Source organism: Engraulis encrasicolus, chromosome 6, assembly GCF_034702125.1.
Source record: "Engraulis encrasicolus isolate BLACKSEA-1 chromosome 6, IST_EnEncr_1.0, whole genome shotgun sequence".
NCBI lineage: Eukaryota > Metazoa > Chordata > Actinopteri > Clupeiformes > Engraulidae > Engraulis > Engraulis encrasicolus.
The window spans coordinates 25162762-25176838 of NC_085862.1; the positions used below are offsets into that span (position 1 = coordinate 25162762).

The window sequence follows — 14077 nt, forward strand, 5'->3', positions numbered from 1 at the left end:
TATTACTTCAGGGGGGTTGTTTTGCAATGCACGTTCTTTTATGCAACATCCACAGGAAACACTGTTCATACAAAAAAAGTAGTGGGGTGGTGTTCTTACAGGCACACAGACATACATCCATACCCACGGCACACACACAGAGAGAGAGAGAGAGAGAGAGAGAGAGAGAGAGAGAGAGAGAGAGAGAGAGAGAGAGAGAGAGAATCTGATTACATTATAGCAATCAGTTTGTAAGTAAGAAATAAAAAAGTTGCCCACACACACTGAAAATGCCTGTTATTCATGTTAAATTCATGTTAAACACAATAACAATGCAATTTAATTATAAACCCCTATTTATCATCACCCATGGAGGTAAAACGATTAAAAATTGCAATGAAAGCTGTACAATTTGACACCTCTTTAGGATGCAGGCAGCATGGGTGGAGATAAGTAGTGAGAGGAAAAACAGGGTGTGGACCACTTCCTGTGGTTGCTTCACTGGAACGGCAGTGGTGTACTCTACGTATATAAAACGCAGGTATATACGGAGTATACCTACTTCAAAATTTCAGGGATTTCAGTATACCCACTTAAAATGGATTGATTCATTCAAAAATGCTCAAATATACAGTATACCCACCATAAAAAAGTAGACTACACCACTGTGGCACTGTGATATCATGATTTGTCTAAGAACGCTATTAGAACTGTGAAAGAAAATGCGGGGTTTTTCTCTATTAATGTCAGACAGGCACTTTTGGTCAGGTGAGTTATCTGCAGATTTTATTTGACTGCTTCCGATATGGAAACAGTAACATGGAACATCCTACCGAGAAACACCATTCTCGCTGATCTTAGGTAGGATGCACCCTGGCCTGTGTCATCCCAGAGCCTTTATACTCTTGGCCCACCCAGCCCAGATGCTTTACAGATGCTAATTAGCTCAATCACACCTCCGCTGAGCTGACACTCAACACAGATTACAATGTTGACACACTGGAACGATATATACATAAAGTCACAGACATATATCTATATTCCTGCATATACATGTACATATAATAATCTGCATATGAATCATATAAGAATAAAAATATTACCACAAAAACAAACAGTATATACAGGCTAGAAAAACCCACAGCAGTGTTTCCCACAGAATGTTCGTTAGCCAAGGTGTTGGGGGCGTTGAGTTCACCACGGGCCTGGGGAAGAGGGCGTAGGCCACACTCCTGTGGTTGCTTCACTGGTACTGTGATATGATTTGTCTAAGAACACTATTAGAACTGTGAAAGAAAACAAACAGTATAGGCTAGTAAAACCCACAGCAGTGTTTCCCACAGAATGTTGGTTAGCCAAGGTGTTGGGGGCGTTTGTCAGCATTAGCGACAAGTCTCACCATCGTCAGTGGACATGCTGTGCTGTGCAGTTTGCTTTGAAATATGATCTGAAAACAATAAGACATGTATACGTCCACGGTTCTCTGAAGGAGAATGAGAGAGACTGCTCTCTGTAAGGGAAGTTCTCTTCATAGGGGACATCCACCGAACACCTTGAAATCACCGCCGACAGGCAAAAAGGCTGCTAGGCCCCAACATTGCCGCCTTCCGAGAGGGGCATAAAAGGCGGCGCGTGCCTGCACAATTCCACTTCCACCACGAGATCACTGAGCTTTCTGGGCGAGAAGGGAACGGTAGAGAGTTGTTTCTCTCATTCTCCTTCAGACAACCGGGGACATATACATGTCCTATTGTTCTCTTATCAGTCGAATTTGTTCGACTACTCTCTCTACGGGATATACAAACACTCGCGATCGTAACACCCACGCCCAGGGGTCGGCTACCGCTAGGTCTGCCGTGCAGAGAGAAAGAAGCCCAGGAACAACAGTGGAGCACCACAGGGCACAGCCAGTAGCCTGTCGGTCTTCTGGCAGACGCCTCTGAGTAACTGGGTTGCGCCCCTTCTCACCCACGACCGCTCAGCCCTGGACGGGCCACACCCACAAAGCCCACAGCTCTGGATGTGGGTGAATGAGTTCACCACGGGCCTGGGGAAGAGGGCGTAGGCCACACTCCTGTGGTTGCTTCACTGGTACTGTGATATCATGATTTTTCTAAGAACACTATTAGAACTGAGAAAGATAACAAGCAGTATAGGCTATTAATACCCACTGCAGTGTTTACCGCAGAATTTTCGTTAGTCAAGGGGGTGGGACGTTAGTCAGCACCAGACAAGTCACAAGACAAGTCTCACTTTAAGACAAGTCATAAAGTAATTGGGAAAAAGTCGAATTGAATCGTATTGTATCATATCGTGGGGCATTCTTAAGTATCGAAAATAATCGCATCACATCGAATAATAAGATATCGATATTGAATTGTATCGTCATGGAGGCTGTAATTTACACCTTTAGTGTATATGTCGCTCCAGGCGCCAAAAGTCAAACTACGTACATGCAGCATCAGGTTAAAATGGGTTAAAACGCTCTCTCCAGACAGCCTACAAAGAGTGACGTGGGGTGCCTCTCTTCAAGTTATTGAGAGGGGGCCCTTTGAAGAGAGATTCCAATAGCAGTATCATTGCACTTTTTGTTAACTGAATTTAGTGTTCACAAGCTTGTCACTGCAGTCATTTGAACAAGTACATAATCAGTCGCGTCAGCCCCCTTTCAGCTGGGAGCCCTAAAGGCAATTGCCCAGGTAAATCCACTTCTTGGTAATTAAGGGGGATTGCCAAGGGAAATACCCTTTACTGTTCATGGTAAGTCCTGTTTATTATCCTTTCCATTCAGTTCCTTCCTCGTTTGGACATTTTAAAACGCATAGGCTCCTAGGGTTTCGAGACCCCGTTCAAAGTCTAAAATGACTGGTTTAGAGATGTTCTGTACCTCATGTTGTTATTTCTTTATTGTCATTTTTCTGTGACTTTTTGTCCCCATTGAAAATATGGTGGAATATTCAGGCTGATGATGTGAAAGTGAGAAAAGTTTTTTTTTTTTTGTAAGGTATTTTTTGGGGCTTTTATGCCTTTATTTGATAGGGCAGTTTGAGATGGTGACAGGAAGCGAGTGGGACAGAGAGACGGGGTGGGATCGGGAAATTACCCCGGCCGGACTCGAACCAGGGTCCCTGTGAGCATGCAAGCCCAAATGTGGGGGGCTTATCGCGCTGCACCACAGCACCCCCGAGAAAAGGTCTTTCAATCATAAAATCTGACCACTTTCACCAAACTGCATTAGTGAGGTCTGGAATCTGACTCTGACTGGTGCAAATATGGCAGCTCTCTATAGTTTGTATAGTTTAAAAAATAAACCACTAAGGCCAAATCCCATTTCTAATCTCTACCCCCCCTCGTCCCTTCAAACAGAGCTGTAAGGCATAGGGCTGGTGAAAAGTCAACTGACAGAGAACCAAACATCCAGCATCCAAAACACCATTTAGTAGGGGCTCTAAGGCAAGAAATCGTTACGCGCTGGATAGAAGCATATTATTCGGTACACATGTCCCTTGAGTGATTTGAAGACATCCTAGAAGGGGTGCCCCTAGAAAAAAAATTGTCTACCATGTCATATACAATATGTCATGTTGGTAATGCATTACATTGTTATTACATGACATTATACTTAGCTGACAATGTTAACATAGTCCTCAGCAGAGATGAAGCAAGGGTAGCCTGCTTGACCAGATTGATGAAACTACAAAAATGTACATAGTGTGAAAGTATGGGCGAGTCTGTGCTTACATGCTTGACAGCAAATGTAACATTGTGAACGATTTCAGAAGATTCTTGGTCTGAATTAAAATGAGCATTGCCCACACTAAAACTATGGTGAGAATAGACTGCTGCTAATGCTCGCTCAGCAGCATCTGAATTGGATAGTGTCAGTGCAAGATGTCCTTGGTAGCAGGTTCTCCATCCTGTAATTTCCATAACAGATATATTTTATTTGTATGAGAGAGGGTAAAGGACAGGACCTTTACATATGTATGAAGAACCCCATAAGATCACATAATTCTACATTTTTACAAGGCATTGTGAATATTGTGAGAGTATTTCAGTCATCTTTAGAATGACATTACTCAGTATACATGTAGAGTGTGTACAAGGTATGTGTGTTTTGTCTATTTGTGTCTATCTGTGTTTATATTCTGCTTTTACTCTGTGAGACCAAAGGCAATTTTCATGCTGGTGTAACATGATGGGTGTATGCGCCCTTTAAACAGCACTAGTAGTCTGGCGTCATGTGACCTACAGACACCAATTGTTAAATGCACGGCACCGGCGTCTCCGTGGCAGGCGGCAGATTTGGTAGTTTGAGAAATTGCACCAGGCAGTTCAGTTGTGGGTTGGGAGTCTGACGGAGCCCACGAGACCGATTCACGGGGCTTTGGCAGCCGGCCGTGAATGTCTTAATTTCGGGTCACCTCGCTTGTCTAAGCATTTGGCTTCTCCTGTGAACCTTGATGTTACTAACCTGGTAGGTAATCACATTGCCCGCGTCGCAGTCTGGTGTAGGCTATTTAATGTGCGTGCCTGGGTATCTCATTGTTATTATTTCGTTAGGAAATCTGGTTGCGCGTCGCTACTCGTCTTCTGCTGCAGATGCCGGAGATATGCCATGTCCTACCTCCCTCGTATGTTGTCGCCCACTTTCCTTTTTATTCTCATTGAATTAGTTCTATTTATTTATGTATTTTCTACTCCGTCTGTACAGGTGCCTGATCTCCAACCGTGTGGTTATCCGCGTCGGGTTGCTGCTTTGTTTTACCGTAATTGCAGCGTGAATGATAGTGCGTGTGGTCTTGCGCGTGTGTGTATGTCATTTTGTTTCTTTTCATTTGTAGGATGAGAGCGAGAAAGTGAGAGCTCTCGATACTCTGTTTTTTATTTTCAACCCACTGTGTTTCTGTTATGTTTATTTTGTTTTCGGATGTACACCACTCTTGCTGTAGCAACAAAGTGTTTGGGCCTTCCCAGCTCCTGTAGCCTAGTCCAGAGTTTGCGGTGATGTGTAGCCTCCTCTGTGTGGTGCCAGTGTGATTTCACCGTTGCGGTGCATTTGTATAGCACTTTAAAGTGCCAGTGTGACTCATCGCTTGCAGTGCCCAAGGTGTATGGGGTGCCGTGTTTTGAGTTATTAGAATTGCTTAATTACCTTAGCCTACTGAAGCTTAGGTGGGAAAATCTACTTTGTCCTTTGCACAGTGTGTGTGTCCAGCCTGTGACTGTGGTTATCACGCCTCCACTTTTAGAAACACTGTTGTTGTTTTTAGAAAAACATTTCAAAATAAAACATTGTAACTGTTTCAGGTGAATCCCGTCTCATCTCGTCCTTAACGAACCTGTGTGTTCTTAACACCTTAACTTTCTAGAGGGGAAATACCCCCCTCTAGTGGCGTAGTCGGTCTACATCTAAAATTTGATAAATTAGTGTCTTGTAAAATAAACATTTAATCTCCGCCATGCTACACTGGCATGACAATAAAGTATATATTCTATTCTATATTCTATTCTACTAGTACTACTACTACGTCTACTACTACTACATATTCTTGAAGTTTCACTCTAACTCAATCTGTGTGTTTTGAAAGTTTTGCCCATTGGTAAATCTTCTTAGATTACGTCTTAACAGTAAATATTATGTTGTATATTAGTATTTATTATTACTTAATTAAGTTAAAGTTAAATTATATATAGTACAATGTAATGTTAATCACTCCAAGACTTCTAAGGTTCTGTTTTGTCTTCTAGGGTTCCCTAGCTGCACTAACTTTTTTTGTATTGCATTTTATTGCATGTATATTGCCCTCTTTTGTGGCATTCATAGCGCATTCAGGCCGACTGAGAATCGTGTCGGTGCCCGTTCCCGCACCTTCTCGAGAACCAGCTGCCGTGTTCACGCCAAAGATTTTAGCTTTCGCGAACCGGAAAGTTGGTTCGCCATGCGAACCGCAAAATACTTAGTTTTTCTCCGCGAACCGTGATGACAACGTGGCCGTCAGCAGGTTCATCCGGGTAATACAATCATGTGCGGAAAAGGTCCAGAGCTTGGTATGAACACGGGCGGTTCGCAGGTAAGCACTTTAGTGCCGAACTGGTGCGAGCACCGGCACAGGCTCAGTTCCGGTCGGCCTGAAACCCCTAACAGTGTACATTTCAACTCTTCCTTTATCAGGGGTATCTTTGAATAATGCTAAGATAAATGTCGTACTTGACCATGGTAAACCTCTGCCTGCCCCTCTCAACAGAGAGCATACTGCACTGAAAGAAATAGATGTCGTACAGAAAGAAATGCTGATGAATGAGAGTTTTATTTCTACATCTACATGGTTATTAGAAGAGGATAATGGATCATGTGAAAGGTGAATGTGGTCCCACATCAAAGTCTTCATGGGGGACTTCAGGCGCCAATGATCTGGAGAAAATACAAAATTTCAGGTCACAAACACTGCCCACAAACCAAGCACCAACCTACAAATGTTTGTGTGGCACACATTCGTGTATGTGCACATGTGTGTGTGTGTGCGCATGCGCGCGCGCGCGTGTGTGTGTGTGTGCGCGAGCGCGAGCGTATGATTACACTTACTCCTGTGATCCAGCAGGAGTAGGCTGAGACGCGGGTGAAGACAGTGGGCTTCCTCGCTACATTGCAGCCGCTGCTGGAGCCGAAGCTGGTGAGGCCATGGACCACCCATCTGCTGCCGACCCGGCAGTTCAGTGGACCACCAGAGTCCCCCTACACGCATGAACGCACACATGTGCGCACATGCACACACACACACACACACACACACACACACACACACACACACAGATAGTATCATATACATGTACTGTACAACATATCACACAGGGACACTGTGTGAGATTTTTAGTTGTTTATTTCCAGAATTCATGCTACCCATTCGCTAATGTTAGCTTTTTCATGAATATTTACCAAAACCATGAAATTCTAAGTATTCATTATGCCTGGAAAAAATGCACTTTTCATACATGAAAAGGGGGATCTTCTCCATGGTCCGCCATTTTGGATTTCCAGAAATAGCTATTTTTAGCTGCAAAAATGACTGTACTTGGGCCATACTATAAAATATTAGTTTATTACTAAGTAAACAATCATGAAAAGGTCAAATTTGGCAATAGGTGACACAGTCATGCTAATAAAGCACAATATGGGTTTTAATTTAAATTCGGAACTCCAATGAATTTAAATGACAGAGTAATATCAGATCATCTACCACCCTCCACGGAGACGGATTCCTCTTGGCTTTTGCCAGACAGTTTGACGGAGTCAACAGTCGCTTTCGCCCAGGCTAAGGGCAGACACAGATTAAGGATTGCCCTTTGTCTCTCACTGAACTGACTTGTGCGGTGAAACGTCTGCTTACAACTTGCGTCTTTTGTCATAGAATGCATCTCAATGATGGCACTTTAGTCAGTAATATTTTTTTTGGTGTCATGTCTTGTGTGTTGCTTATGCGGAATGTTATGTCCAAGAAAAATTTCCCTTGAGAGGAATACAAATCTTGAATCTTGAGTGACCAAACATTGAATGGAGTGGATGGAGAAAGAGACTCACTTGGCATCCAGATTGTCTGCCGTTGCCTCCGGCACAGACCATGTTGCCGTTGACAGTGCTGCCCCACCAGCTGCTGCTGCGGCAGGTGCTCTGACCCACCACAGGCAGAGACGCGTACATCAGCACGTTGGAGGGTCTACCCCTGGCTGCACACAGGTAAAAAACATTTTGTTAACACTTCAGAAGAATGGTCCTTAAAAGGTCTTCATAAACACTTTAAATAAACAATTAACTAATCATCAATAAAACATTTACAAATGTTTAACTGAGTAAGAAATACTGTGTTAACACGGCAGACACAATAGGCTTTAGCTGTAGCATTCCTGCATGTCAATCCTCCAAAGAGCAAAAAGACATGAAACTATTGGATAAATAAAGAAGTGTCCAGCTGACTCACTCATTTACAAACATTTGTAAATATTTTGTTTATAATCAGTGTTAATTAAGTGTTTTAACAGTGTAGAGTCTTTGCATAGAGCAACAACAATACATGGGTTCCCTATCGCAGGAACTGCGACCTATTTCTCATGGGACTTGATCGATTGCCAGATGATCCAATCGAAGCTCAGTACTACAATCACACCGAATGGCAGATGGAAGCGTCAGTCTAGACCTGCCCTCTGGCATCACTATAATACTCCTGACGCCCATTCCTCTGTCTTCTTAATCGCTTCGCGAATTTTAATGTCCAACAGCTCGTACCTACTGTACTTAGCATTTTTCATAGTTAGCTTCTAACCGTGTGGCTTGTAACTCGCGAAAGCCGGTGTGAGTTCACTAGCTTTGAGTGCCAACGGCTTCGTTTGACTTCAACATGACTCGACTCTACCAGCGCGGTCACCCGAGGGCGAAGGGGGACAACCAACCCTCGACTGCTTGGGTAGAACTCACGCTGAGGCGGCATTCAAGGACGAGGGAGACCCTTGTCAGGCCTGCGCCTCCATGCCCCTCGTGAAAATCAATCACTGGACTCGTTTAGCCGAGGACGCGGATCTGAACCCAGCACCCACGAAGGTAACTGAGGGAGAGAACGAGGAGGAGTCCATGGAGCTGCTAACTCAGCTAGCCCCCGAGGATACCCGCTCCCCTGAGCACATGGCACCCAGGGCCGGCTTCACGCCAGCCCTGGTCCACCCCTGGCTGCACACTCCTAAACCTTTCTGATTGTTGGAAACTGCTGTCACTCAAAAAATGCGCCCACACGGTTGGCTGCTTAGCATTTTGCCCCTGCTAACAGTGGGAAATGTATGTAAACGGGAAACTAACTGTACAGTATGTCATCAGCCAGCCAATTGACTTACTAGAGGTCAGGCCCCAGCCACTGATGAGGCAGCCGTGGTTGTGACGCAGCACCTGGTTGGTTGGTGGCAGGGTGGCCAGAGTGACGTAGCGATTCAGGGTGACGGAGGAGGACAGTTGCAGCAGGGCAATGTCGTTGCTGAGGATATGGGAAACACACCAAGACAAATAGTATACGTCACTTCACTTAATTGTTGTGTGGTAGCAACATCCTTTCTTACAAACATAAAGGAAAAATACACCACCATAACAGAACATCGGCTACAAATGAGACATTTTATTTAAGACCGATGTATTTTATCATTTTAGAACATTTGTGTCTTGAATGCTCGCTAATGTCATGGCTATACAGTATAGGCCTACAGTATAATGTTGGTAATAACTTCAGAACAAAAGCTACCAAAGCAACAAAGGATTCAAATTCAGTGAAAAAGCTTTTACAGATCCAGCCAGTTTCAACATGCAGTTGTATTGCCCACACTACCCTCTGTCAGCGTCCAATGATGCATCCTTTTTTGTTCAGCCCAACAGTTATTGAGATGTTGAAAGGTGTTTGCTGATGTTGCACAACTTCTGGGATGAAGAGTGCATTTTTGTTATATGTAAGCAAACCATTAGATACAACTGCAAGTTGAAATTGGCTAGAGTTCTCTATGCGGCACATTACGTGTCGATGCAACAGCCTTGCCAATGCACCAGATGGGAGCGGAAGCGTGTGGATTTAATTAATTTTGATGATGATTGCATATAGTGCCTTTAAAGGGATGGTTCGGAGTAGAATCACCCTAATGCCATTTGAACCGTGACACCCATCCACCTTTACACCCGAAGTGTTTTCTGCCGCAGGCTTACATCAACAGAGTTGCCGTGTTATTCGATGTTTATTCCGGTTAGCTTGACTCAAGCGCATATGGATACTGGGCACCGTCTCCAAACTTTCCCCACAAAAATAACATGTCATGACACCAAACTTCTGCAGTAGCACAAATATGGTCTGTACTCACGAAACGAAGCATTTGGAAGTTTGGAAATAGTCCAGGAGTTTATTATTATCAACACAAGCCGAATAGCTTCTCTGCTGCTAAAGCTGCGCCAACGTTACTTCCGTCATATGAGACAAGCCCGTAAAAGTCTTCAACAAACTTCCAGACGAGAGTGTTAAAAAAGTTTTCACTGAATTGTGATTAAGGCTTATATTTTCAAGGAAATACTTAAAAGATATTTCAAATCTTACCTACTATCAATTAGACAATGATTTTCGTTATCAATACTGATGCTGAATTCACTTTTCATTGTGCATATTATGAGCTTCGTTGAGGACTCTTACATGCTTGTCTTAGATGACGGAAGTAACGTTGGCGCAGCTTTAGCAGCAGAGAAGCTATTCGGCTTGTGTTGATAATAATAAACTCCTGGACTATTTCCAAACTTCCAAATGCTTCGTTTCGTGAGTACAGACCATATTTGTGCTACTGCAGAAGTTTGGTGTCATGACATGTTATTTTTGTGGGGAAAGTTTGGAGACGGTGCCCAGTATCCATATGCGCTTGAGTCAAGCTAACCGGAATAAACATCGAATAACACGGCAACTCTGTTGATGTAAGCCTGCGGCAGAAAACACTTCGGGTGTAAAGGTGGATGGGTGTCACGGTTCAAATGGCATTAGGGTGATTCTACTCCGAACCATCCCTTTAACTACAGTGTAAGGCTTCAGGCTTTGAGGAACAGGCTTTGGCAGGAGATTTTTAACACCCATTTATTTTTCATCGTGACACTAGTTAAAAGGGTACATTACACTCCACAGAAATTGACACCTTGCACGCAGGAGATGCATACTGACCCATTGCTCAGTCTTCGTGTCCAGCCAGGATGCCGAATGATGCGGCTCACACTCACAAACTGCTCCCTGCAATTCTGAGTGTTGAGGTCGTGCTCACCAACAACTACGCGATATACCCTGGAGCTGCAAGATGATGATGATGATGATGATTGATAACTATTCATTGTTGTTATTATTATTATTATTATTATTATTATTATTGCTATTATTATTAGAACTGCAAAATGATTACTATTGCAGTAGGGGCAGTAACAGTAGTAGAAGTATCATAAATCCTAATAAATCATAATCCTAATAGTCAAGTCAAGTCAAGTTTATTGTCAATTTCTTTACATGCACTGGTCATACAAAGAATTTAAATTACGTTTCTTACTTTCCCATGCAGACATAGACATAGACTTTATGTGTGTGGACATAGACAGTAAGACATAGACAGTACACGTACATTACACTAGAATACTTTTGTGATTTAAATTTACATTTGGGCTTCATAAAAAACTGATGTCTGGCATAGTGCCCTTTATACATTGTGCAATTTATTATTTTTTCAGCCATGTTACTCTATAGGCCTACCTGTCCACGCAGTGAGCAGCGGTGAGCACCCAGTTCCTCTTGACCAGCACGCCTCCACAGGTGTGTCTGTAGGTACTGCCAGACCTGTACTGCAGAGACACCTGAGAGAGACACCAGGGGCAGAGGAGATACTCATGCAGTCATTACATTTGAAATGGCAGTCAGTAAAGCTAGTTGTGTGAAAGAGAGAGCGAGAGAGCATGACCGAGAGATCCTGAGGCCTTTACTAAATGTCAGTTACCTGCCATGAAAAATAGTTAGCTGGGGCAACAGTGCCGCCCACAACCCTCTTCTTGATAGGAGCCTTGGCTTCAGCTGATACCACAGAGACAGCAACAGAAGACAAATGAATGTTATACTGCTACAGACAGAGACACTCCAAGCATACAGATAGCAAGCAACAGTAGACAGCCATTGCATCATGACTCATTCAGAGATGTACGTATAAAGTAAAAGTATACAGCAAGTACCATGTAACGGTGTAGTATCTCACTACTAATGTTGAAATTACACTCATAACAGTGCTTCTACTTCTACTTTATACGTACGTTGCCGGTTTACAATAGTCATGCCTGCTGCTGAATGATATGTCAATCTGTGTACGTACACCTCTGGGGTCTTTAAACTGGAGGGCTGGTTTGAATCCTGCAGCAGCAGTATGAATGGAGGTGGCCTGCTATTCTTTACCCATCATGCGTCACTGTTACCATGCCAACCCACCTGACTCGTCCTCAGCATCCAGGACCTCAGCATCTTCCTCCCCCAGGACCTCCACACCTGAACACATTTCATTCAACTGAAGATTATGCTCAGAGTATTTTGTGTGTGTGTGTGTGTGTGTGTGTGTGTGTGTGTGTGTGTGTGTGTGTGTGTGTGTGTGTGTGTGTGTGTGTGTGTGTGTGTGTGTGTGTGTGTGTGTGTGTGTGTGTGTGTGTGTGTGTTTAGACAGAGAAACAGGAAGATTTGCACATGTTTGTGTGCACTGGCTTACCAGCAATGTCTTCCTCAGTAGCATCGTTCACTTCCACAACCGATCCAAAAGGCACTATGTATGCAGTAAAACAACACCAGATACAGTTTAAAGACAACTGAAACAACTGCGAAGTGTTTTTGACGGCTGTATTTACAGTCGTTTTAACACATAGTAGGCCTACATTGTACACAAATGGTGACACTGAGGGGAAATTAAAATTCAAACAATCCTCTGTCAAATGCTGGTGAAAACAAAAATGTAATACTGTTGAGCAGACTGTTGAATTTCAATTTCAGATGTCAGTGGCTGGTAAAGTTTGACATTTTGTCAAGTTAATTTCCAGCCCTTAAAGGGGTATGCCACTATTTTGGGGCTTAATACAGTCAAAATCGTTGGCCAGGGTTTATAGAGGTGGTAAAGTGTCTTATTTTTCATGTTAGGCGTTGTCTTGCTTTAAGACAAGTTAAAAGAGGGAGTATGTAGCTAAGATAGTGAAAGTCAATGGATCACTGTAGCATGTGCGATCCATTGACTCTCACTAGCTTAGATACTTACTCCCTCCTTAAAATAAGACAACGCCTAACATGAAAAATAAGACACTTAAACACCTTTATAAACCCAGGGCAACGATTTTAATCATATTCACCCCCAAAATAGTGGCATGCCCCTTTGAGGGCTAGAAATTAACTTCACAAAATGTCAAACTTACACTAGTTGGAGAGACACATTGAAACAAAAAAATACAGTGAACAGGACAGGTTAGCAGAATCGAATAGGTGGGCAAGTACACTATGTAAAAACACTATAAGTAGATACACACAAAAAAGCACCACAGATAGGTAGAAGGCAAATAATTCCTTACGTGTGCAGGCAGGAAGACAAAATTCACACAACAACAAGAAATCATGTTTAAAGGAATTGGGTCAAAAGGCAGGAGCCCACCTGGAGTGTCCACAGGAGCCTCCTCCTGATTGGCTGCGTGCTCATCTGTCACATTCTGCTGCTTTACCTCCTCATGCTGCTCTGCTACCAAACACACAGAATGAATAGAGAGAAATAAAAATGTCAAGCACACAAAAAGTCAGCAACACCAGGCTCCAATCAATTTCTAGGTCTTCGGACACTTGTTCTAAAAAAGGGCCTTGATGAAGGAGTAAGCCAAAACTTAGGTTTATAGGTCCTACATACCTAATGCCACTGAATGATGACCTCTACATGATTTATGATATAGCGGTGGTACAGAAAAGGGTTAATCGATTAATCGACTTTAATCGATCAATGAAGAGGGGTGTGACTAGTGTGAATATTTAAATCACCTTTGGATTAAAGAATTGAAATAGAATTAATTTAAATGTGGTATTTTATCTCAATTTTTAATTAAAATTTTTAGATTTAGTAGGTTTTTTTAAGAAACATTTAGATTGAGATTTCGGGGGGAAAACGCTGCTTATCAATTAATCGTAAGTCGATTGATAAGGCTATCAACTAATGGTTAATGAATTAATCGATAATTTGCATCCCTAGTTGAACCTCAGATGACTGATTTGACTTACCTGTTGCCATACCCATGGCAAAGAGAGCAAAAATGATCGAGAGAACAGGCAAAATCCTCATGGTAAGCCTGGAGTATCTAGGATGACATACATAAACATACACAGACATCAGCATCCAGCACTGCAGAAAGTCACAAAGAACTTAAAAAGTACAAGTATGAGGTTCATGGGGGAGTGCAAAGCTAGAAGTAAGCCTACTTACCCACTGATGAGACTTTTACAGCTGGAGACTGATAACTGTGATGAGGTGACGGCATCTTTTATAGGCATTTTTAACACAG

The 14077-nt window shown here is 42.9% G+C and overlaps 1 protein-coding gene across 2 annotated transcripts in view; it reads right to left on the minus strand.

Moving 5' to 3' along the window:
• Positions 1 to 6288: 6288 nt before the first annotated feature.
• The window catches only part of LOC134450952 (elastase-1-like), a 176333-nt gene continuing 168544 nt past the window's right edge, over positions 6289 to 14077 (minus strand). Inside the window, exons 1-12 of one of the 2 annotated variants that reach the window (XM_063201022.1) lie at positions 13999 to 14011; positions 13797 to 13873; positions 13186 to 13269; positions 12262 to 12315; positions 11991 to 12047; positions 11512 to 11585; positions 11271 to 11371; positions 10698 to 10820; positions 8860 to 8996; positions 7559 to 7704; positions 6566 to 6715; positions 6289 to 6394 (exon numbers count right to left, since the gene is read on the minus strand). In XM_063201022.1, the coding sequence (XP_063057092.1) occupies positions 6380 to 6394; positions 6566 to 6715; positions 7559 to 7704; positions 8860 to 8996; positions 10698 to 10820; positions 11271 to 11371; positions 11512 to 11585; positions 11991 to 12047; positions 12262 to 12315; positions 13186 to 13269; positions 13797 to 13857 (1002 nt within the window). In that variant the 5' untranslated portion in view covers positions 13858 to 13873; positions 13999 to 14011 and the 3' untranslated portion in view covers positions 6289 to 6379. Of the gene's footprint in view, positions 6395 to 6565; positions 6716 to 7558; positions 7705 to 8859; positions 8997 to 10697; positions 10821 to 11270; positions 11372 to 11511; positions 11586 to 11990; positions 12048 to 12261; positions 12316 to 13185; positions 13270 to 13796; positions 13874 to 13998; positions 14012 to 14077 lie in introns of those variants that run through there. The other variant, XM_063201023.1, reaches the window with a different exon arrangement.